Genomic DNA, 26,698 nt, shown 5'->3' on the forward strand with positions numbered 1-26,698 from the left:
GGTTTTAGAGATGAACTACTTTAAGTCTCTATACTGATGACTTATTTATTTTTTTTAAGTTTTTTTTTTTTTTTTAACGTTTATTTATTTTTGGGACAGAGAGAGACAGAGCATGAACGGGGGAGGGGCAGAGAGAGAGGGAGACACAGAATCAGAAGCAGGCTCCAGGCTCTGAGCCATCAGCCCAGAGCCTGACGCGGGGCTCGAACTCACGGACCGCGAGATCGTGACCCGGGCTGAAGTCGGACGCTTAACCGACTGAACCACCCAGACGCCCAGATGACTTATTTTTTTTTTAATTTTCTATGTCCCCTATTAAATAGTAAATTCTATTATGAGGAAAAGAAGGGAAAAGATTTGTTTTATTTTTAGTATCTAGATAGTGCTTAGCACATAGTAGGTGCTCAACAAAAGCTGTTCAATGATTGAAAAAAAGGAATGAACATATGATTTGGTGGTAGGAAAATTTGCTTTATCATTAGTGATTGGTTGTTAAAAGAAATATAGAAAAAGTTGTCATAGCTGAATGTACATTTCCCTCTATGTTTGTTTTTTTTTTTTTCCATGCATTGACACTTGGTGATGTCATTGTGGTGACTGAATATAGTTTAATAATTTCTTTTAGGACTTATTGGTCCACCCTTGTTATTTATCATTTGTCTTTTTTTTTTTTTAAATCTCAAGAGGCTAATTGTTTTAACTGTATTCCACAATTCCAATTCTGTTAAGAATATTCTTGATGCATAGTTAAGTGGAATAGCAATTCAGAGAAGCTCCTGGAAAGAGCTACCTACGAGTTTTGTAGAACATCAGTATGCTGCTTTACATTTGCAAAGAAATAGTTTTAAAATCTTCAGTATACTCTAATGTTTGTGAAATGCTCAGAAGGAAAAGTGGATTTGATGATAGACTTTGTAAATTTGAGTTCTGATTTTCAGGGCATGATTGCCATTGACCCAAACTGGAGGGATTTCTTAGTTTTTTGAGTGTGAAGCCCACTTGTCAGATTCCTTTGAAGATGATAGAATGTTTTATTTTGTAGCTTGGGAGCCTAAGCTATATAGGATATTTCATTCATATTCAAATCATGAAAATATGGTGATCATAACTAGTGGTTTCTATTTAAAAATTTTTTTCAAGGTTTTTCTTTGATCTTGTTATATCTTGTGCTCCCCAGTTTATTTGTCACATTTGTACTGACCACATGCTGTACTGCTTCTCTGTGCTGGAGATTAAAGGAGGAGTAAGTTGGTACCTGTCCTTGAGCTCAGAGTCTAGTTGGGGAGACATATATTAATAGACAAATAACAGTGCAACTCAGTAAGTGTTTGCATACAAATGTAATCAGAGAGCTGTGTAAGCACAGTTTAGAATTTTATAAAAGCTCTCTATGGAAAAATAAATATTGTAGGGGCACCTGGGTGGTTCAACTGATTAAGCATCCAACTCTTGATCTCAGCTCAGGTCATGATCTCATCATTTCATGGGATCGAGCTCCACATCGGGCTCTGTGCTCTGTCTCTCCCTCTCTCTGTGCCCCTTCCCTGCTCGTACTCTGCCTCTCAAAATAAATGAACTTTAAATAAACAAACAAATAAATGAATGAATGTATGTTACAAAGGTTCAATGGTACACACTTATGTATACACAAATTGAGAAAATGAGATAAGGGAGAACATTTTTCTTTTCTACAAATGCTAGTGTAGTGTGGCCATTATTTAAAACAAAGGATAGGCCTAGATTAGGTGGGTGCAGTTGGAAAGGCTCTAGTGATTATTAAACCTGATACCTTTATTTGGTAACAACTGATATTTCCAGTGTCTTAATTTTTTTTAATCTATTTCAGTTTATTTGATCATACAAACTTTTGACATTTTAATAGTTTAATTTGGAGGAATATGCCAGATTTCAACTAACTCTAATGAGTAGTAAGATGATTAAATATAGAGAGAATTTCATCGTATTTGATGGATGTTAGAGAAAAAATATTCACTACTTCTACATTCTCTACCATAAAAAGCCATCTTTGAAAGATGATAGCATATCAGGGTGCCTGGGTGGCTCAGTTGGTTAAGTGTCTGACTCTTTACTTCGGCTTAGGTAATGATCTCATGGTTTTTGGGATCAAGTCCTGTGTTGGACTCTGCATTGACAGCACAGAACCTGCTTGGGATTCTTGCCCTCTCTCTCTGTTCTTCCCCCTGCACATGCATGTGTTCTCTCTCTCTCTCTCTCTCTCTCTCTCTCAAAATAAATAAACTTTAAAAAAAAGAAGGATGATATTATAAACGCAAAAGTGTAAAAATATTCAGATTTTGAAATGAAATACAAATTTTTGAATTAATGGCTTATCAAGCATTGAATAGTCTTTTGTTGTTCATTCACTAATACAAAAATATTTATTGAACACATTCTGTATCAGGCTTTGAGATAAAAGAAAATGAGACCCAGCCCCTGTTTTAAGGAGCATATGGCCTAGGAGCATATGATTTATGCAAGCAATTATAATAGAATGGGATAATACACGTATAAAATTATGATAGGCTTTAATAGAAGTGTAAAATTATGATCGGCTCATTGGGGACAAAGCATATACAATGTTTTGGAACAGAATCTGAAGGAATTTATTTGTATTAGTATTTACTAGTATTTGTGCTAGTATTTACAGGATTAGAAGTAGTTTGTCAAATGGTAGAAATGGTAAAGGGCAAGGCAAAGGGGTATGTGTAATGTTTAAATGAGGAGAAATCATGAGATAGTTATGAATGAGTAATTATCATGGCCTGAATTGAACTATTTTGGAGGAAGAATCTCAAGAGTTGGACCCAGAGAGACAATGTAGGGACTTTCTAATTTAGCTAAGAAGCTTCAGTGTTATATACTGTGACAAAAATTGAAAGAGGAAGAATAGTTATAAGTCCCTTACAGAAGTGTACATTACAGACACTGATGAGCTGATAACAGTGGAAATAAGGATAGATAGGTAGGTAGATAGGTAGAAAAATAGATGGATGAATGGATGGATAGATAGATAAGTATTAAGAAATATTGAAACTGTTGATTGGCTCTGTGCAGGTATGAGTATAGGATGATACCCATTTTTGCTTTGAGATCACTGGAAACAATTACTCTTAGGTAGGATATGTAATCAGGAGAAGGGGAGAAAGAAGACAAGCTTGTCTAGGTAATGTTGCCTATGAGACACTCAGGTGTAGTTTATTTGGTAGGCAGAGTTCCATGATAGATATGGTGATTGTATAATCTGTCTTCCAAGCCAGGATACTTTAGAGAATGAAAAAGGATGCTATTGCTGGTTACACATAGACAGTAGTCATTCAAGGACTGACCTGAGTGGATTGGAATTGCTGCCAATTTAATGAAAGTTGATAGCCATCTTCTTATGTTCATATAGAAGAACATATGCACGATGAGAAAAATAAGGTCTTTTCTTACTGTCTATAATTCACAGATTTTTAAAACTTCTGTAAATTGAGGAGCTTAATTTTTGTTTTTAGAATATTCTGATGAAATGAAAGAATATGGCCCAATTCATATTCTGTGGTCAGCGTCAGAAGAAGATCTGGTTGATACTCTAAAAGGGATTGCCAGCTGCATTGACAAATGCTCTAAGGCCACTGAAAAACGGATGTGTGGACTCTCAGAGGCCCTGCTTCCTGTAGTACATGAGTATGTGCTTTATAGTGAAATGTTAATGGTAAGAACACCTTATACTTTTACCTTAGTCCCTGACCTGATTATAAGCTTTATAAAGGTAGTTTCTATTTCAGTTTTTTTCACCACTATTTTCCCATCCTGCAGAATGCTTTGCATATAGATGCTCAATAAATATTAGTTCACTATGTGAATGATATGACAAGTAGAAGTATATGTTAATAAAAGACAGGAATATTCAATAGCCACGATAATGTACATTACACATAGATTTGAAACATCTTCAGTCAAGATTTATATAGAGAATATGATTCATTTTTCCAAGCCTTTAAAATTTTACTTAAAATATTTTTAGTGCTTTAGAGATTTCTTTTCATGAAAGAGTTCTTTTACCCCTTCTAGGTACATTTGATTTAGCAATGTATTTACTATCATTATGTACAAAGTACTTGAGTAGGATTTTGATGTTTGTTCTGTCTTCTGGATGCTTCTAAAAAGAAATCCTTCAAGTTAAAATGTTTTCTTTCACTATTTGCAAAGGCTTTTATTCCTCTTATATCAAAGTTTTGTATTTAACCTCCTCAGTTCAAGTTAAGGTTTCCAGATATTTGGGATTTAGCAATGCTATCTGCAAAGTTAATGTTTTTCATCCTGTATTATGTTCTGCTCACAGCACCTTGCACAAACTGATACCCTCAGGGTTGTTGTGTTTTAGCGTGGCAATGGGAGAAGGAGCCCACTTGCATTCAGATATAGTCCATTTCTTCTGCTATTTATATTTGGAGCCGTGTCTGTTTTCATGTACTCTTGGTTTGGGGATTTTTTTTTTTTTTTTTAATTTTGCTTCTGTCTTGGTAAGAAAAGCTCTCTTAGCCTTTCAGCATGAGATCTGCCTCTTTCTCACAGTTAGGTTTTTCTTTCACAGTCATTAAATATTTTGTAGATATTTCATGTTGCTGCTGTTACTTGACTTTATTAGGGTCTTCTATAAACAAACACTTCTTGCTTCCCAAAGGCCTCTAACATTTCACTGCTGAGGAGTCTCCTCCTTGTCTCCATCGATTTCCTTGGCTACATTTCATTGTTTTACTTCATTATTGATAGCCCCCTTGTGTGGTTGTTCAAAGAGATCTGATTTGTATAATTAAAAATAGTATATTCTTCTCCCTTAATTAGATGTGTTTTTCTCTTTATTATGTCAAGATGAAAATTATGTAATTTAAGTCATATATCATTAAAGGTGTGGAAAAATTATAATAGCAACCAGAAGAATTATTTTATAGGTTCTCATTTGATTATATTACTTTGTAGACTCCTAAAGCATAATCAGTAGCAATTTATATTGCAGTTCTGGCTGTGTTTTATATTGGAATGTTTTCTTCAATGTGAGCTAAAATGATGAAGTATAGACCTTGACAAAATGATTAAACTTGTGTAATCTTACTAGTTGTCTTCTGAAGCAAACTCTTACTTAAAATATTTCTACCTATGTGAAGCACAGTACTTCATATTTATGAAAACAGACCTTAGATAAATGAGACTAAATTGTAGTATGTGTCATTTGGGTTAGAGATAGGAAGGGGTTCCCGATATTAATGGTAATGAAACACTGAAATAAATATAAAAGATATGTAGTAATTACCTGAATTTTCTATTGATTTCTTTGAAAACAGGAGAAAAGCTTATCTCTTTTGAGTGTTTTAGGAGTAATTCCGCCAGGCACAAAACTAGACTGAGTAATTTTGAGGATGCTTTTTATCCTTTGCCTCTCAGTTCCCACATACTCTGTCAAATTATCTTGCCTCCGTTCAACTGATTTGTTGGTAGGTTCTCCCCTTCCCCTGAAAACACCTGAAAGACCTATGCCTCATAAAGGCTTTTCTCATATATGCTGTACTTTCACCCTTTCTGTTTGAATTTTTTACTTACCTGGAGTTAGCTTAACTTTTTCCTTAACCTCTTTAGGCCTCTTGTGTTCATTATCACAATTTTATGATTTCAACTAATATTTTGAAAACCTGTGAAAGATGAGTACAAATAAAAAGAGTCGTTGTGTCTATAAAGCCTAAGTAGCAGGTCTTGGGAGAAAAATGAGTCACCAGGGGAAACACATTGTAAAAGGCTGGCAAACATTATAAAAGATGAAGGTGAAATCTGCACTCAAATTCCTTCACAAGGGTGTTTTAAAGTTTAAGGATACCGAAACGTGAATTCATGGTTATTTGAGAAAACAGGATGGAACTCTTCTCAGAGAAGTGGCTATAATTTCTCATCAAAAGCTTGGCTAATTGACTAATATTTATATATTTTAAGCTAAAATAAAATCTCAAAATGTGAGTTCACACTTCAGTTTTCTGATTCCCCACTTTAATTAAAAACTCTTTAATTAACCTTGTCTTTGGAATCGAATAAGTGTGCTGCAAATTATTATAGACACTTTAGGTGAGAGGCCCGTGTGACCTCTCAACTGCCACCAGATTACACCATAGTGTATATTTTCAGTGCTCCCACTGATTTTTTGATTGATTATTTGTTTTGTTTTTTTCTCTTTTTGAAGAACTGTGTATGTCTGGAGTGCTCCAGTAAAATGTGCATTGGGAAAACTCATAAAAAGTTTATGAAGAAAATTCTCTTACATACTTGCTTTCAGTTTAACTTTTAGAGATTAAACAAATTTGTTTGTCATTATATCCCCAAATGACTGATGAGTTGGGAAGCGATGCCATTTATATTCTAAAATGTATATTTTTTCATAAAAATATTATAAACCAAAGTACAACTTATTCCATCCCTGTGTTTTGATATGAAGGGTGTTATGAAAAGGAGAGACCAAATACAAGCAGAACTGGATTCCAAAGTGGAAGCTTTGACCTATAAAAAGGCAGATACTGATCTGGTAAGTTTTTAAGTTTCTTGATACACTCATATAGAATTCATTTTCTAAAATGTTTATTAGCTGTGTAAAGCTCCATTGTGTGCTTGCTTTTAAGGATTCAGTAGATGATACTAAACTTTCTTCTAGAAAACAAATTATACATTGAATACCCAGTGAATCTACAAGTTTAACTGATGCTTTTCTGCCTGTCTTACATTGTCTCTTATGATAAGTAAAGTATGAAGTTAATTTTTTTAAATTAGAATATTATAAGAAGGTATGGAAAGTGCCTAGTATTTTTCCAGAAGGTTAGTGAGCACTCAGTAAATAAATCCACTTTTTGCTCATTTTATAAGCAAACGGTTATATAAAGTAGGTCGGTGTTCCTATACACTTTTTTCTAGTTATTTTAAAAACCTTTATGGAGGAAGTGTCTTTGATTTCAAGTTTTATCCTTTCCTTGCAATACATTTTAATGGAAAATTTCAAACATAAAAAGTGATATGATGAACTCGTGTACCCATCACTGGGCATCATTAATGTCCAAAATGTTGTCCAACTTTCTTCATCTTTCTCTTTCCTCACCTTTTTTTTTCTGAAATGTTCCCATGTAAATTCCAGACATTATATTATCACCCACAATATTTTAGTGTTTATATTTTATTGTCTTTGCGTCTCTTCAGGGTACTACTTTCAGCTTGGAATTATTTTTCTCACTTTAAAATTGAGAAAGAGGCTTTCAAGGTAGAGTAACTTGCCCAAGTTCATATAGTTCTTGAAGCAGAAGTTGGATTGGAGGTGGTGGTATCACTTGCCATCCTCAGAGCCTGCTGCCTCCCAGAGAGCAAGTATAGATGTGGGGAAAATTGAGTATTACTTTGATTAACTTCTCCTGAGTTCTGTATGAAGCAGACCTTCTTACTCTTTTTATCTTTAATTTAAGGATTTTGTCAGTAATGAGTATGATATTGAGTGTGCGTATGGCAGGTGAGTGGGGAGTTCTTGAAACCACCCATTTGTCTGTAGTATCCTAGCCCCCATCCCAGCCTGGCTTGGGACTCAGCCTCCCTCTTCTCTGTTTTAATTTTCTCCCTTACTTTAATCATTTTCTAACAGAAGATAGGATTTCATACTTACTGGTTTTCTTTGTATTGTCTTTCTTTCTCTTTCCCCCAGGCCATTATGTATGCAGCTTAAAGCCAGGAATTTTTTTATTTGTTCCCTGAAGTGCTCTCAGCCCCTAAAACAGTGCCTTATACTTGGTAATCAATCAATCAATCAATCAATCAATATTTAGTGAATAAATGAATGAATGAAAATGGCAGTGACTACTCTGATTCACAAAAATACACTGAAGGCTTAAAGCAAGAAGTCTCTACAAATTCAGACTTTGTGTAGAACACTGAGACTTCACTAAGAAGGGACTATGAATATCCTTGTTTTTCTAGACTATTTTTGTTTTTCAAACTCAAGTTCATTCTCCTGAGTGGAATGTGAATGGGCAGTGGTGGGCTGTAGTGGACAGAGTAGGAGAATGGCATCTGAGAGAGAAAATAAATAATAGAAAATGTAGAGCCAATGGAGCTAGTACTCAAGATTAGGAGAAAAAAGAGGAAAACCAAGGTTAACCTTTTCTTCACAATAAGGTGTGTGTGTGTGTGTGTGTGTGTGTGTGTGTGTGTGTGTGTGTGTAAATTTAAAGAGTCACTTGGCAAGAACAAAAAGTGAGCACATGTGCAGAAATTATAATTGTATCTTTTGAACTGTGGATTCTTTTTATTAAGTAATTTTTTTTTTTTAAATTTTCTTTTTTTTCAACGTTTATTTATTTTTGGGCAGAGAGAGACAGAGTATGAACGGGGGAGGGGCAGAGAGAGAGGGAGACACAGAATCGGAAACAGGCTCCAGGCTCTGAGCCATCAGCCCAGAGCCCGACGCGGGGCTCGAACTCACGGACCGCGAGATCATGACCTGGCTGAAGTCGGACGCTTAACCGACTGCGCCACCCAGGCGCCCCTGTTAAGTAATTTTTAAAGATACTGAAATTAGCAATTAGATAAAATTTGCCCTTGACTAAATACTAGAAAAAGTACAGTGTTTTAAAGTTTCAGGAGAATAGTTAAATGGCTTAAAAATCAAGCATCTGTTCAGAATGGTTTATATTCATATTTTAAATTGAAAGGAAGAGTGGTTGAGATGGTTCCAACCACAAAAATACAGGAAAAAATAGCTTGGGCCCAAATATGGCTAGGCTTTCCCAACTCAACTAAAAAAACACATTTTTTTTTCATTTGACTTGCAAATATTTTGTCTTTTGCTCTATAAAAATTTCCTTGATATCTCATTATAACCTAATGATCCATCTGTATTTATGATTTCATTTTATGTGTATGTGTCATATCCACTATAAAGTATTTTTTACCTAGTTATCCGCTATGTTGTAAGATTGGGGAACTTTGAAACTTTAATTATCTGCATTATATTCTGTAAGATATTTTAAATGAAGATTTGAAATAGGCACATTTAACAGACGTTACAAATGTTTTTTTTTTTTTTTTTTTTTTTGTTAGCCATCAAAACAGATCCTTCCTAAAACATGTAAGGACTAATTTAATGATTTATGAATGGTACCATTTACATTTTAAAGCAGTTTGTTTACAGGCCTCACTTCCAAATCCCTGTGTGTTATGACGGTATCTTTGGGAGAAACCTTCCAGGGTTACTCTCAAAATGAACCTGCCATGATTGGTCACAGAACAACCAAAGGGAAGTTGCTTAGAAATATGCAGGATAGGGTCACCATGGAAACGCGCCCTTGTGAGGTCCTTCCAAGGAGCCATCCTTTGCAGTCACCATGGCGACCCTGGCAGAGAACTGAATATAGCAATCTAGCCTGGTTGTTTACCATGGCGACTCAAGCAGGGCCACTTTGGAGACAACCCTGGGGCCATTTCTATGGAGACCTGCCATGGTTGCCTTTAGAGGCTCCCTCAAAGTCACCTTTGGGTGGGATGCTATATGCATACCCAGCAAAGCAACTCACAATGAAAAGGTCAGTGAAATGAAGTTTTACCAAGGAGGGCAAAAACTAGGAGAGTAAATTAGTAGTGATGTAACATTCCAGAGGTCCTTTTGGACATACCAGGTGACTTCTATGTGGGCTTTGTGGCATACAAAAATAGGGTTCTGGTCTTTTACCCTGCCTGTAATTTTGTAAATGCTGTAAATTGACAGTAATGGTATTACTGTTACTCTTTCTTATCACAAAAATATACCCACAAAAATGATGTGTTTTCTTGCAAACTGAAACAGTGTTTTAGAGTGAATTATTTTATTCATTATCTGGGTAGTTGTAAAGTGACAGCTTACAGTTTATGAGTTTTTTTTTTTTTTTCAACGTTTATTTATTTTTGGGACAGAGAGAGACAGAGCATGAACGGGGGAGGGGCAGAGAGAGAGGGAGACACAGAATCGGAAACAGGCTCCAGGCTCCGAGCCATCAGCCCAGAGCCCGACGCGGGGCTCGAACTCCCGGACCGCGAGATCGTGACCTGGCTGAAGTCGGACGCTTAACTGACTGCGCCACCCAGGCGCCACGAGTTTTTTTTTTTTAAGTTTATTTATTTACGTTGAGAGAGAGAGAGAGTTAGCTGCAGAGGGGCAGAGAGAGAGAGAGAATCCCAAGCAGCCTCCACATTGCCACCGTGGAGCCTGATGTAGGGCTTGAACTCACAAACCATGAGATCATGACCTGAGCCGAAATCTAAAGTTGGATGCTTAACCGACTGATCCACCCAGGCATCCCAGAGTTTGTGGTTTGTAGTTCTTATCTCGCACAACAATAAAATTAATGGTTGCAAAATGACCTAAACTCAGTAAAGACTTTCAGAATACCTATTCGAAGGTCGATTCAGCTGTTCATTTAGATTTTTGACATTTAGGCTTTGGAATTAGACCTAGGATCCAATCCTAGCTCATCTGATTATTAAGTCTGTGACCTACAACATGTTTCCTACCTTCTTGTAGCCTTATTTTATCATGTATAATTTGGGGAAATTAGTGGTACCTTTCTAATTAGATTTTGTTTAAGGATTAAATGATACAATGGAAGTAAATCATTTAAATCATAGTAAGTACTCAGTGGTTGTTAGCTGTTGTTATTTTGATGACTTTATAGAAGTAATATTTGAGATGGCTCCTGTAAAATGACTCCAGCATTGTTCCTTGGAGAGCAAGGAGCATATTTCATGCAGACTTGGTATTATGAAAAGTAGTAAAAGCTCAAAAAGCATGCCAAAATGAGAAAACTAGGCTGATATATAGAGAACAGATACAGGGGAGATGAGATGTGGCTGTAAAAGAAGGGCATAGTCAGATAGGAAGAGAGACTTGCTATTTGTCAGCAGGAGGAATATGGACTTTATCCTTTGGGCAGTGTGGATCCGGTGAGAGCCTGGACTGACGAGGTAGTAGTGGAGTCGCAGTGAGAATAAATTTGAGAGAAATATAGGTGAAAGATCGAATCTGTCGCACTTAAGAAGGGAGGGAAGCCAGTGTTTCAAGTTGTTAGTGACTCTTCACATTGCTAGCTTGCAGGGAGGGCAAGGATGCCTGGCTGGCTCAGTAGGTAGAGTACAAAACCCTTGATCTCAGGGTCGTGAGTTTGAACCCCCACATTGGATAGAGAGATTACTTAAAAAAATGAAAAAAAAAAAAAAAGAAAATTAGGGCAAATAATGGCTCTATAGACTAAATTATAGCATATAAAAGGGAGAAAAAAATTAGAGATCTACAACTTTATGTCATGATAAGATGAACTTTAAGATAGAGATACTCAATGAAAGCTATCCGCAAATGTGGTTGAGTATCTACTGTAAGAGAGACACCATTGCAAGCATTGGGGATATAGCAGTCAAGAAAACAGGCCCGCATTCTAGTGGATGGAGACAATTGTAAATAACTAATTAATTAAAATTTAAGTTGACTGTCTTGTAGTGATAAGTGTGGAGAAGAAGGGAGTGTTTGGGAATCGTGCAATTTAATATTGGGGGTCAGGAAAGTTACTACCAAGAAGTTGATTAAGTAAAACCTGAAAGAGGTAAGATGTTGAACCATATGAATATCTGGGAGAAGAGCATTTCAGGCAGAGTCAATAAGTGCAAAGTATAAATATGCTTGCACGTTTCAGGAAAAGCCTGGAGACTAGTGTTACTGGAATAGAATGAGCAAGTGAAAGAGTTGGAGGAAATGAGGTCAGAGGGGTCAGATCATGAGGTTTGGTCTCAGTGAAATAGGAAGACGACTGAACTGAGGAGTAACACATTCAGACATAAGCTATAAAACAATTACTGTGCTTAGGAAAGATAGGACACAACGTGTATGTGGTGTGTGCATGGGATAGGAGAACACCCCCGCAGGAGACCAGCTCTTACAATCCCAGTGACACATGATAGCTTGGACCAGGGTGAAAATGGTGTGAAGTGGTCAGATTCTAAGTACATTCTCAAGGTAGAGCTCTTTGCTATTTGGAGAACTGTGGATTCTGAGCACCTAAGGATGATACCAAGGTTTTGGGACTGAGTAGTTGGAAGGTAAGAATTGGCATTAATTGAAACAAGGAAGACTTTAGAAGGGACAGGTTTAGTGGAGAAGATGAAGAAATCAGATTTGGACATTTAAGATTGATGTGCCTATGAGATACCCAAGTGGAGATTTTGAATAAGGAGGTGCATAGAAAAATCCTTATAAAAATCCAGAGGCCAAGGCAGGGATTCAGCTGGAGATACGTATTTGGCAGATGTTAGCCGATAGTATTTAAAGCATGAGATTTGTTGAAGTCGCTAATGGGTGGGGAAAAAAGAGGTCCCAGGACTTAGTGGGATTGAGCCTTGACATATTCCAGTATTAAAAACCGGAGAAGGAATAGCTGGTGAGGAGAAGAAAAGGGAATTTATATAGCTTTGGCTGGTGGTAAATGATGGAGCCAACAAGATGAACTCAACAGATTTATTTAGGGTCATTCAATTTTTTTTAACCACTTCTCCATTTATGAGGCATTTATAAAAACAGCCTGATGGAGAATAATTAAGATAAGTATAGCTAAGAAAATATTTCAAGAGAAATCGAAAGTTGTATTATGTGCTCCAATACAGAAGATACTCAATGAAATACATATTGTTCAGTCAAAGTAAGAGAATTTTGACTATGGAGATAAAAGTACAGCAATAACCGAGATAATGAGGACAACTCAGATATTTGGAGGAACTTGTGGTTTTTGCAGTTTAGTTATTAAGATTTCAGAGTCAGAGCTTCTGTTTGAAAATGCTTATTCACTTCACTGCTTAACTGCAAGATAAATAAGGGTTCATCTGTGGTGCTAAATAATGCTGCATTTCCATTTTATTTTTGTTTTTATTTTTGAATGGATGATTTATAGTTTTCCACTCAAAGCAGCATTCAAATATAAATGAATATGAATACATTTGACATTTAGCAATATGTGCATTGAATCTGAAAGTTGGATCTAGATATAATGGCATAGCTGTTTAGCAGTATATTTATATGAGCAAAAAAAAAATGCATTTTCATAAGATCATTATGATCTGCATTTGCATATAGCCACATTCAGTAGATGCAAACAGATACCAAATTTATTCAAGCTGGTCCTTGCTCTGTATGACTTGCTATTTTTGAACCGGTATTTTACTCTTATCCCCAAATAGTGGCTATTAATTTTCAGATGTTCTTGATAGTGTACTAAATGCTGCACAGAGAAAGATTGACTTTCCTCTAAGCTTCTAGGAGATGACAGTATTGACATAACTTTTTTTTTGTGGTGGGAGGGGAGCGGAGGTCACCTCTCCCTATTCTCAGATATTTATGGTCTTACCTCTCTCCCCTGACCTTTTTACAAATTTATTCCTTTCTATATGCCTCATTTCTTAGCATCTCACTTCCTCTCTGTCCTTCTTTTTTGGCTGTTTGCCTCTATGCGTGTGTCTCTCCCATACATGCAGGAACACAAATGTACACATACCACACTCCTCCAGTGGTAAAAGACACGACACTGTCCAGTGGAAGGAAAAGGGACTTTTTTCTTGTGTATTCATTTTATAATTTATTCTAGAAGGCATCCAACAGACTTGTCCTCATTTCTTCCTGGCCAGAGTTGTGAAAAATCCATGATCAAGTCAGTTACTTGGAGTGGGAATGTAGCCATCAGAACTGACTTAGATAAGCAACAGTATGCCTACTGATGCAAGTACCTGAAAAAACTGGGGCCCTTTCAGGTAGTAAGAAGAGGAGTGCAGCATTGATTCTGGGTAAACAACTAATAAGCATGTGCCACAAATATACAGTGTGGGACATGTTGGAGTAGTATACCACAGCTGGGTGGAAGTTAGGGATGGGAGAATAGGTGAGGCTATGTAATCAAGAAGGCCCTCAGCAGCCTCTCCTCCCAGAACAAAGTACCAGGCAGTACCTAGCATTCCTCTCCCTCTGTACGTTCATTGGCAGGCCTCTCATTCAGGGCATCATTGGTTTGAGTGGGGTGGGGGAGAAACATGTACTCCTATTTATATAAACTTGTAAAGGATGCTAATGGATATTTAATTCAATGGTAAAACGGCGTGTCTACCCTATCAATAAGAGTCTGTTGAGCCTAGGATCTCCATTAGAAATTCTGCCATACTACTTTTCCCCTCTGTCATTTGTTTTTTATGCTCCTGCCACTTTTAAGTAGAGCTGTCTCTGCAAAGTATTTAATATGAGGTCTTCTTAAACCTGGTTGCAGAGTTTCATGTGATTTCACCCACACGCTGTGTGCCTGTGTCATTTTAGGCAAGTTACTTACACTCTCCTTGCCTTAATTTCCTCAACTATAACAGTTGTGGGGAATATCTTCCCTGGAGTGTTCTTAAATCTGCATTTGAAAACTCTTAGCCCCGTGCCTAATTAGTGTTAGATTGTAAATATTTTTATAAGCAATATTAGAAGAACTTTCTTTCAAGTAGACATTGTGTTTTGTTCTTCTAGATCAAAGTGTAACTGGTAGCTATAATTTTGCTTCTGAGACCTTCACAATGTAATATATATATATATATATATATATATATATATACATATATATATACACACACACACACATATATATATACATATATACACATGTACATATATGTACATACATATATATATATACACACATACATATATATATATACACATATATACATGTGTATATATATGTATATGGGAGGCACCTGGGTGGCTCAGTGGGTTAAGTGTCTGACTTCAGCTCAGGTCATGATCTCGCAGTTTGTGAGTTCGAGCCCCTCCTCGGGCTCTGTGCTGATAGCTCAGAGCCTGGAGCCTGCTTCAGATTCTGTGTCTCCCTCTCTCTCTACCCCTCCCCCTCCCTTGCTCATGCTCTGTCTCTCTGTCTCTTAAAAAATAAATAAACAGTAAAAAAAAAAATTTTTTTTTAAAGAGGCAGCAATTAGCTTGGGCTAAAAAGTGACTGCTCTCACTGGCCCCACCTAGTCACTCTAGGTAATTGAATAGATACTTTAAAATGTATCTAAATTTGTACAGACTATCAACAAGTTGTGTTTTGGACTCCATAGAATTATTTTAACTAACCTATACCTGATGTTATGCCATTTATTTATAACGTGGAACATTCTAAGAAGAACCACAAATACTTTATGATAAATGTCAATAGCACTAACTACATTTTATTTTTCATTTATGAGGATTCTTGAGAAAAGTTTCATTTATGTCTCAGCATCAGCAAAAGAGGATCTAATTTCTCCTCAGCCATTAGCTTGTTTTCAGCATATACACATCTTGGGTTTTATACCTGATCCTATCCCACTTTTTACCATAGGCTATTGACAGCCCCAATTCAGATCCACTTCTCTCTAGCAAGTAACTGTGCCTTTTGTGTGTCAACCTTACCCAGGCTTTACCATGGCTTTTCCCTACTCTTATTTTCCCTTTATACTAATGCCTTTATCTTCTTACTGTGTTTAAGCTAGTTGTAGAGAAAACATTTTGAAGCCATCTCAAATCTAATATGGCACAGATGAGAAGCGTATTAATAAATAAGGACTAGAGGTAAAGTATTTCAAATCACCTCAAAAATCAACACATTTTTATAATATATATGCAACCAAAAAAAAAAACATTTTTAGTTATTTTTTTTGGGGGGGGATCCACAAACACCAGCATGTCTGTTGTGAATACAAACTTAATCACTGACTCACGTTAACTGTTACTCAGAAAATTAGGAGATACTTGGAGGTGAAGTGAAAAACTTGTATTATTTCCAGAATTTTTACCTATGAAATTCGCTTAAGGAATGTATTGCATATTAATGTTTACTTATTTGAAAAAAGAACACATAAACTTACAGTCTTGATGAATAAGGCTTGTGTATGTTTGTGGTGGGTGAGGGTGGAAGGAGGGTAGAGACAATGGAAGACTGTAGAAAAACAGAGGCAGTGTAACATTGTTGTGGATGATTTTCTAAAGGAAGATTGTTAGCTCTGTGTCTTTCTCCAGGAACATGTTTCCCCCCACTGTCTTAACCGCAACAGAAAAAGTAACAAATGGATAAGTAAGAGAAGTGATTTAAAATTCTAGTCATTTCTTCTCAGGATTTAAGAAATTCTACTTATGGTGCCCTTGTGGGTTTGTGGTTTTGTTTGTGGAGTTCTGCCCACCATAGATATAATAGTTTAAACAGCTGTCCCATATAGAAACTCAAAGTAGATTCAATTTCCTTTTAATTTAGGCTTTTTGTTAATAAGAAATGTGTCCTAAGGGTCTGTCTTACATATCTCTTTCACTCCCGGCCCTGCCTGGGCACTCAATAAATATTTGATTATGCTTAGAGCAATAACACACTGGGAGTCTGAAGCCTGGAGAGGGCTTTGATTCACTTTTACTTAACTTGTGACCTTAATCAGACATTAATTATTCTTTATCCATGAACATGCAGAAATAATGCTTACTTTGAAGAAAATTGTTTTGAAGATGAATTAATGTTTGTAAATCTAGAGCTTGTGTCAGTAAAAATTTTGGTAAGTTAGAGGAAGAAAGTATAAAAGAATAATATGTTAGGGAATATATAATGGTATCATAAAGCATATTATTCAAAGTATGAATCATTTAAATGGCACTTCTGAAAATAAAAAATATATATATATTTCCACAAAGAATAGAACCAATAGTTTTTTCTTCCAGCGCAGTGCTGTTATCACTAAATTAAGTGCATTTTGATTTGTTATATTTCTAGGCTTTGAAAAGTAAGCATCTTCTCGCTATTAAATCATAGACAACAGGGCAGTAAATTTAGGGGGAGATACTTACTGGACTTTCAAAGAGGTTCTAGATCCAAATTGGTGTTTTCCCTTGTGTAAGTATATTTGACATCTATATGGTACCTATTGTGTGCCAGGCACTGTGTTAATCATTTGCATGTATTATTCAATGTACAACACGATAAGGTAGGTAGTAGTTTATTCCCATTTTATAGATGAGAAAATCAAGGACTAGATTGCCAATCAGCCGAGAGTTACTAGCTGCCTCCCTGTCCAAGCACTTGGCTGTGGAGAAATTGCAGTGACAGACTGACAAAGCCCCTTATCCTAAAGGTAATTATGGTCTAATTGAGAGGTACTGACAATAAAAGAAAAAATAATAAATGATTTTGATAGTTTAATAAACAAATTAAATACATTTAGCTTATTTAATAATAAATAAATTATGAAGAGAATAAAACTGGGTGATGTGATAGAGATACAAGGAAGAGAAGAGAAGGCCTTTCTGAAAGGTAACATTGAAAGGACAGCTAGATGCTGAAAAGGACCAATCTTTCCAAGATCTGGACACTAGTGTTCCAAGAAGAAGAATCCATGCAAAGCTCTGAAATGGGAATGAGCCCTGCATGTTCCAGGAGCATAGTCATAGCTAGTGTAGCTGGAATATAGCAATGTCTGGAAATGAGGACTGAAAAAGCAGGGTAAGAAAACTTAGGTCTTGGGTTTTATTCTAGTCGCCGCGAGAGCCACCGAGAAGTTCCAAGCAGGGAATACTTATGATGTGAAATGTCCTGTGCTCTTAAATTTGGAATTTTTAAAATCTTGATTTATTTGACAGACTTAAAGATAAGTTGCAAGTACAGCTCAAATATCTTTTTTTTTTTTTCCCCTTGAACCATTGGAAAGTACTTTGCAATCCTTATACTCATGACTCCTTGATGGTCCATGTTTCTCACAAACAAGGAAACTCTTCTACGTAGCCATAATACAACTAGCAATATGCATACATTATCATTGAAACATGACTCTCATCTAATGCTCAGATGCCATTCAAATTTTGCCAGTGTTTTATAATGTTGTTGACAGCATCTAGTTACATGTCTTCTTCAGTCTGGAGCAGTTCTTTAATCTTTCTGTGACTCTCATGACCATTACACCCTAGAGGCAAGTTATTGTGTAGTACACCTCCAATACCAACTTGTTTGGTTTTTCTTTAGGATTAGATTTAAGTTATCAGTCTTTGACAGGAATATAGCTCAAGTGAAGCTGTGGCCTGTCCATTGATCTCTGTCAGGTGGCATAGGATTCTTATTTGGCCCATTAATGATGATGTCCTCTTTGATCACTTGATTAAGGTGATGTCTGCTGAGGCTCTGCACTCCTTTCCCTTTGTAAGTAATAAACATTTTGTGCGGAGCTACTTTGAGACTATATTATTACACTATTCCTTATCATACTTTAAACTTCCAGTTGATTCACATGTGTGTGTGTTGTGTGTGTGTTTGTGGTATTCTGTGTTAGTCAGTGGGCCTGTTACTGTCACTGTGTATTTTGACACGCAGACTGCACCCAGTTTGGCTAATAGGGCAATCTTCAAGCTGTTTTTTTTTTCCCCTTTTGACACGTTCCCATCATTCTTTCTCATACAACAAGACATTTCAGCCTCTCTATGTACTTTTCTTGCCCCAGCCCTGGAATCAACCTTTTCTCTAACAAGCCTTGGTTACTTTTAGTGGAAAAAATTATATTTAGAATACAGGATCTTGGCGTTAGATATGTTTGTTGCTATTGAGGTGTCACTAATTCCAAGACCTGAGTTGATAGAGATAGGGAATATATCTTTGTATAATGACACACATTAAAATTTTTTTTAACATTTATTTATTTTTGAGAGAGACAGACAGAATGTGAGTGGGGGAGGGGCAGAGAGAGAGAGGGAGACACAGAATCTGAAGCAGGCTCCAAGCTCCAAGCTGTCAGCACAGAGCCTGATGTGGGAACCCATGAACCATGAGATCGTGACCTGAGCCGAAGTCGGGTGTTTAACCAACTGAGCCACCCAGGTGCACCCCCCCCCAAGTTTTAGATCTGTATTTATTTGTCTAATTATATATATTGAAAACAATTCATACCAATGCCTCCAATTAAAATTCGGTATCATAAGCATTCACTCTAGTTTTCATTCTATCCTTATTTGTAGTCCCCTTTCTGACAATGAGAAACAGGTTCCCATTATCCTTCAGGTATCTACTTATTTGATCAATCCCTTGTTTGTAACCAATCTCACATGGCATCTTCTTTCCTAAGTACCTCACTCCGCTTGTTTTTTTTTTTTTTTCACCGTATGCTGGGCCACACCCATGCAAGAGCATCTTTACACTCTAGGATTCTGTTTCCTCATGCCGGCCCTCCTCTTCCCCCGCAATAAGGCACCCTCCTCAACCTGACTGGGCTGTTACTTCCGATTCCAGACTACTTTTTGCAGGGACTGCCTCGTCATGTTGCAGATGCTTTGATATCCTGCTCTGGGCCACCATGACTTTGTCTCCCTTCCTCCATCAGCATGGACACCACCTTTGCTCTATCCCACCAAATAAGTTTCAGGACAGAATTGTTCAGGAAGAGAAAGGAAAAGGAACAACCTGTAGGTGCTTTCAAATGCTCACTCTGTTTCCTGGATGGGAAACAAAAAGACCTGCTGAGCCCCGTACAGTAGGAAGATGATGATGTCATAACCTAAGGTGGTAGTAGTGGAGATTTTGATAAGAAAGGTTAAGTGATTTGTCCACAGTTATATACCTAGTTAAATAGCAGATCCAGACCTATAACCTGGCACCGCACACCCTGGTCTCTTGTAAACACTATTTTTTTTTTTTCTGAGAGTAGGGCAGAAGCTCAGAATATTTAAAGACAAGTAACAATCATTGTCTACTAAAATCAAAACAGAAAAGAATTTTAAGAGTTTAGCACTTTCTCCTTTTATCCCCTCCAAAAAATCATATTTGGAATTCATAATACATTGGAAATTGCAACTTGAAAACACTTTGAAACATACAGAGTTGTGATGATCTCAGAAAGTTGAAATTCTTTCTTTTCTTCTTTGAAAGAATTATCATATAGAATTTTATTTTAACCAGATCGGTATGTTATGCTAAAAATGATGATGATGATGATAGTTAACATTTTTTAAACACTTACTGTGCTTCTAAGTGCTGTATCTGTATTATCTCACTTAAGTCTCACACAATACAGTGCAGTAGGAACTATTACTTCCTCATTTTACAAATGTGAAAACTGAGGCACAGAGAGGTAAAGTTACTGGCTCAGTATTGCACATGTTGGAGTTGTCAAAACAGCACTCCAGAATGTGTGCTAGAAACTGTATTCCAATTAGATTATATTAGCTATAAAACTGTATTCCAGGGCAACATTTGAAAAGATGCTTATCAACATGCTTCAGATAACTGATATCAGTTAGAGTTTGCATGTGTGATAAATTCTATTTGCCACTCCTGCTTCGAAACGTTAGTGGAGAGTTGAAATATTATTTCACAGCAAACCAGCAGTTTTCATGGTATTAATTGACCTGCTTTGCTTATCTCGCAGTAAAAAGAGGGTGTGAAATGAATTAAGGAGGCACAATTTCTTCCCTAATGTGTGTCCATGGTTCTCAATAGCAGTGTGTCCTGGAAGAGGTAAGAGTTCAGGATCAATGGGACATTTTCAAAATATACAAACTTCCAGAGGGTCTGCCCTTACCAGGAGACCCTCTGATCTAGAAGCTTTTAATCTGAAATGAGTACGAAAGAGGACAGAGAAATCCATTCAAAACAAATCTTTAATGTATTAAAAGACCTTTTCACAGGGGAAATGCTGGATCCATCATGTATGGGTAGTCCATAAATGAGGATACAAAAGGGGCGTGCACACACACCAGATATGGTCATCACTATCACATGTAGAAATGCAAATGTAAGGCTACCCTGACACAAGTTTCCCAACAAAGACCACTCACTAAAAGGCAAGGTTTTTGTCCAGTGTCAAATTTGTGGTTTAACATTTAGATTAACTTAGTTATACACATTTAAGATCACATACGTATATGAATGTGTGATTTTCTAATATTAAGAATATTAGAATTAATAACTAAATAATATGTTAATGTAGAAATATCACCTTTTTCCACTCTCACTTGCATCTTTAACATTTCTCTTGCATCATCTAACATCCCTTTTCATTGGAAGGGTTAGATAGCAATCAGGAAAAAGGAGCTTAGAGTCTGTTTCTGTGCCTTACTTTTGAATCCCTGTGTGATATATCCCTATAGGTATTATCTCCAACTGTTAGTACTCATTTATATAACATAAGGAACTTCAAAATACATGTTTTCCCAAACATGTATTTATCTCTAAACATAAAAAATTAGGATGTTGTTTAAGAAAAAATGAAACTGATTTATTTGAATAGGTAATACCTTCACATGGTTCACAATTCCTAAGTCTTAAAGCATACATTTAATGAAATGTCTTCTTCCCATCCTCATATCCTATGACTCCCAGGTCCTGCCACCCACGTTACAAGTACCTACTGTTGTTAGCCACTTTTCTAACCTTCCATGGATGTACAACAAATACAAGAAGGCATTCTGATGTCCCTTTTCTTAATGAATGTAGTATGCTATAAAGTTTTCAGCATTTTGTTTTATTAATGTATCTTGGGCATCATTACCGTCACTGACCTTTTATAGCTACATAGTATTCTGTGTATGGAAGTATCAGAATTTATTTAATCTGACTGCTACTGGTGACCCTTTACTTCTAATCTTTTGCTGATATAAACAATGCTTCCGTGAATAACCTTGTACAAATATTATTTTGTAAGTATACCAGTTGATCTGTAGATAAATACTTAGAAGTTAAATTGCTGAATCAGAAGCTAGTCAATTTTGATACCTCATTACTAAGTGTTGGAATCTTGGACAAGTTAGTCAACTTCTTTTCCTTGATTTAGTTTCTTAGTTTGTAGAATAGAAATAACAGTACTTAGCTCCTAGGGCCAAATGTATTTATTAATGTATATAATAAGGTGTTTAAAATAGTGTCTGGTACAAAGAAAGGGTTAAAAGAATCTGTTATTATTGTTGATATTGTTATTATTATTACCACCAAATTGCTTTCCACTGGGAGAGCTATTTACATTCTTTCCAGGATTTTTCTTTTTTTTTTTTTTTTTTTTTTTTTTTTTTTTTTTTTTTTTTGAGAGAGACAGAGATAGCATGAGTAGGGGAGGGGCAGAAAGGGAGACGGAAAATCTCAAGCAGGCTCTGTACCATCAGCTCAGAGCCCAACACAGCGCTTCACCGCAAGAAGCCATGAGATCATGACCTGAGCGGAAACCAAGCATGCAATGCTTAACCGACTAAGCCACGCAGGTGCCCCTCTCCAGGATGTTTTTGATTGCTTGTTTACTCCTGTACCCTCCACCCTAGGCTCATCATTGTTAAACTACAATGTTCCCATTTGATAAATGGAAAGTAGTAGTTTTAATTTGCATTTATATGATGATGAGTGGGATCAAGCACTTTTATATGTTTAGTTTTATTAAATTTGTTAAATTTTATTCAGTTCATGTAAAATTGTATTTCTTTTTGGTGATTTTCTATTTTTGATCATTAGATTTTCTCTATTGGTATTATTAGGGAATCTTCTTAGTCTTTTTTTGTTGTCATTTATATTTTAATTTTCTTTATAGTGATTTCTGTTATGCAGAAATGTTTAGTTTTTATAAAGTCAAATTTATCTATCTTTTTCTAAAGGACTTTAGTTTTAAGAACATGTGACAAAGTCCTCCCCTACTTCAGGGTAATTAAAATATTGTCTCATGTCTCTTCTGTTAATTTTTGTGGTTTTCTTATTTTTTAATATTTGAATCTTTGAGCCATTGGAATTGAGTCTGGTTATGAATGTGAGGTGTGGACTCAACTATATACTTTTCTAAGTAACTATCCAGTTGTGCCAAAACTATTTATTGAATAATCATGTTTTTTCCCCAGTAATTTTTGATGCTACCTGTGAAATATACTACCTTTGATAGTTTTTGTTTTCATGTGCACCTATTTTAAGACCTTTTTATATGTTGCTTTGATCTGCCTGTTGGTTAAGCTCCAAAACCATACTGTTTCAATAATGGAGGTCTTAGAATATATTTTATGTATGATGGGACTTGTCTCTCTTCACTCGTTGCTCTTTTTGTCTGTTTGCAGTGTTTTAAAAGTAGACTTTAAAATACTTATTTGTAATGATAATCAAACACTTGAATTATGAATCATTTTCTAGAAATAGTTATTGTGTTGTCACCTTCAAAAAAAAAAAAAAAAACCTGGAGCACCTGGGTGACTCAGTCGGTTAAGTGTCCAGCTCTTGGTTTCAGCTCAGGTCATGATCTTGCAGTTTATGAGTTTGAGCCCTGCATCTGGCTCTGTGCTGACCGTGCAGAGCCAGCTTGGGATTCTCTCTCCCTCTTGCTGCCCTTCCTCCGCTCATGCTCTCTCTCTTTCTCAAAATAAATAAAACTTTAAAAAAGAATGAAGTAGTTCAAAAAATATTCCATAGTATGAGAGGCTTTTTAGGAAAACAAGTAAAACCTTATTAAAAGATACCTTTTGGGGAGAGAACCTCTAACTTATATACTTGAGCATAAATGCTATTCCAGCTATATTAATCACAGCTTTCTGGAGCTGTTCTGTATAGTATAGTACCCAGTCACATGTGGCTATTTACATTTACATTGGAATTACTTAAAATTAAATACAATTTAAAATTCATTTCCTCAGTTGAACTAACTGTTTTGGTAGTCAGGTGTGGCTATTGCTACTGTCTGGACACTCTAGAGCAGAACATTTCTATCATCACAGTAAGTTCTGTTGGCTAGCTCTGGTTTAGAATATGTTGCAACTTTAAGAGTTGTTTTTTATATATGGTAGTTTTGTTGGTTGGGTCAAAGAGGAAAGGTTATATCTAATGGAGGTTTTAGCTTTGGTAGGAATTCAAATGGAAAAGAGATGAATGTCTGAAAGAAACATCAGAATTACCCTGAGTAAAAGTGTAATTAATGTACACAATACTTCAGCAAAGATGACTTGTAGTCACTAGACTTTTTGATCACATGCTTCATCACTTAAATATTTCTGAGCATACCACCCTGCTATATGTACATTTTAAATTCACAGATTATCAATTCATACTGCTAAATTTGTATATTGTATCTATATTATAAACTATGCACATAATTTAAAAACATTTAATAAAAGTTAAATATAAGGTTGTCAAAAGGTACAAACTTCCAGTTATAAAATAAATAAGTCATGGGCATATAATGTACAGCACAGTAACCATAGTTAATGATTCTGTAGAGTATATTTGAAAGTTGCTAAGAGAGTAGATCTTAAAAGTTCTCATCGTAAGAAAGAAAGTGTGTAACTATGAATGGTGATGGATGTTAACCAGATTTGTTATTGTGGTGATCATTTTGCTGTATGTATGAATACTGAATCATTATGTTGTACACCTGAAACTGAGGTTATGTTACAGGTCAATTAACAAGAAGAGTTATGTATAAATGGAATTTCCTGTGTTTAGGTAGCCCTGTAAGTTGTTTGTACATTCTCTGAAGTTCACGTGCATGTAAACTCCAAAATAGGATTTAGTAGTATGTTGGGGGTTGGAGTTAGAGAACCTAGGTTCCAGGAAGAAGTTACAAAAAAGTCACTGAAACCTCTAGAGCCTTATTCTTGCTTGCTTAATGAGATAATATGTGAGACACTGTTTGGTTAAGCAGTGAATAAAGTAAAAGTATTTCTTGACAGAAAATTGGGGAGCCTGTAAAGGTCTGTAAAAGACATAAGTTTAGATTTTGGCTTTGAAATAACATTTAACCTCAGTAAAATCTAATGATAATATTGCATATTACTTTTATTTCTTTTAAAGTTTATTTATTTATTTTGAGAGGAGAGAGGGGAAGAGAGAAAGGGGGAGAGAATCCCAAGCAGGCTCTGTGCTGTCAGTGCAGAGTCCAACGTGGGGCTTTATCTCATGCACCTGGAGATCATGACCTGAGCCAAAATCAGGAGTCAGACACTTAACTGACTGAGGCACACAAGCATCCCTAGCATATTGCTTTTCTAAGTTTAGATTATGTTTTTCCAAAACAAATACAGGAAATTATTACATCTAAAGAGTCAAAGACCTTGACTTCCTTTTTAATTTTTAAGGAGACACATCATTCCTTTTAAAAAGATTTATATTAAAAAGACTCATGGAAGCACTTCAAAATAAATCTTCCGCAGTCCAATCTGCATTTACTATGCCTCTGTTGTGCAGAAGATTCAAAGGATATCACTACATTTAAAAAAATAAGAATATTTAAATAATTGGCTTTGTTGCCTCTAATGTTACAGGAAAACGTATTCTTTATTTGAGGAATATTAGAGGTGCTGGAGATGCTGACTTGAAAGGTGATGTGTCAACTACATTTGTGGGTGTTTATGACTCAAATTGTCATTTTTAGAAAATGCATTGTGTCTTCCTGGGCATGTTACACTTGCATGACAAAATTGGCAATGGGTTTTAGGGAGAAAGGTTTCTACTTTTTAAGAAACGTGTGTATTGTAAAGTATATAAAAAAGGTACTACTTAGTAATCACATGTATGCCTGAGCAGCATTATATAATCAAGCATCTAATTTCTCCAGACACATCTTACCTCTCTCACGAATCAGAAAATAATATAATTTTATTGTTAAGAGCCCTCTTATCTCTCCCCTGCAATTTAATTAATACTTGTTAAGAAGACATGGCTGTCAGAATAGAATTAGATTTTTGAATTTTCTATTGTCTTCTGATGGAGTGGCAATCTAACTCTTTTTATTTAGGTATATTATTTTCAAGAACTTTTGGAAATGATAATTTCCCAGCTTTTCTGATGATGAAGAGAAATTTTTAGCATTTGAATAAATAGATTGAATGGTTGATTTTTTTTCCATAAAAGGAAATAATAGAGAAGCCACTTTAAAAGGAAAACAATGAAGATATCTTTAAGAAAGAATAGCTATTATTCTCAAATTGTATTTTTTTTTTGTTCGAAATTTTGGTGATAATATGACTTTAGGGTTTGGTACGGGCACATTTTAGTTTTGTGTGGTATTTAAAAGTATAAAGAAATAATCGTTGGAAAGGCAGTAGGGAAACAAGCCTAGATTCATTGCTAATATTTCACTTTTCTAAAATAATTTATCTATTCTACAAATAATTATCAAATTCCCATATGGTGTAAGTACTGGGGATGTAATGGTCAAAAGATAGACACATGGCTCTTATGGTACAACTTACATTTCAACATAGGCAAATAAAAATAATTGTCAGTTCTGATAAAGGTTAAGGAAATGAACAGTAGACTGAAATAGAGAATAGCAAAAGAACCTACTTTGTACTAAATGCTCTTCTGAAAAGGATTATCTGAGAAACATAATTAAATTGAAATGAAAGGAAAGAGAACTAACTAGAACATATGAAACAGAATGATTGTTTAGATGCTCACCATTTATTTAAGTCTTCTTGGATATCTCTCAATAAAGTTCAAAATGTCTTTTCCAAAAAGTTCTTCTACATTTTTTGATAAATTTATTCCTAAGAACCTTATTTTTTTGTTTGTATTTATCATAAATTATAAATCCAGAAAATTTATTTTATAACTTTTTTTCAGCATGAGTGTATAGAAATGTAATTCACTTGAGCAGATTTATCTTATATCCAATAATCTTCTAAATT

The 26,698-nt window shown here is 35.7% G+C and overlaps 1 protein-coding gene across 2 annotated transcripts in view; it reads left to right on the forward strand.

Annotated features, from left to right (window-relative positions):
• SNX7 (sorting nexin 7) overlaps positions 1 to 26,698 on the forward strand; it is a 108,452-nt gene that overhangs the window by 37,262 nt on the left and 44,492 nt on the right. For both annotated transcript variants that reach the window (XM_030327459.1, XM_030327458.1), the window contains exons 6-7: positions 3,516 to 3,715; positions 6,482 to 6,568. In XM_030327459.1, the coding sequence (XP_030183319.1) occupies positions 3,516 to 3,715; positions 6,482 to 6,568 (287 nt within the window). The remainder of the gene's footprint in view (positions 1 to 3,515; positions 3,716 to 6,481; positions 6,569 to 26,698) is intronic.

The sequence above is a fragment of the Lynx canadensis genome, chromosome C1 (genome assembly GCF_007474595.2).
Source record: "Lynx canadensis isolate LIC74 chromosome C1, mLynCan4.pri.v2, whole genome shotgun sequence".
In the NCBI taxonomy this organism is placed as follows: Eukaryota; Metazoa; Chordata; class Mammalia; order Carnivora; family Felidae; genus Lynx; species Lynx canadensis.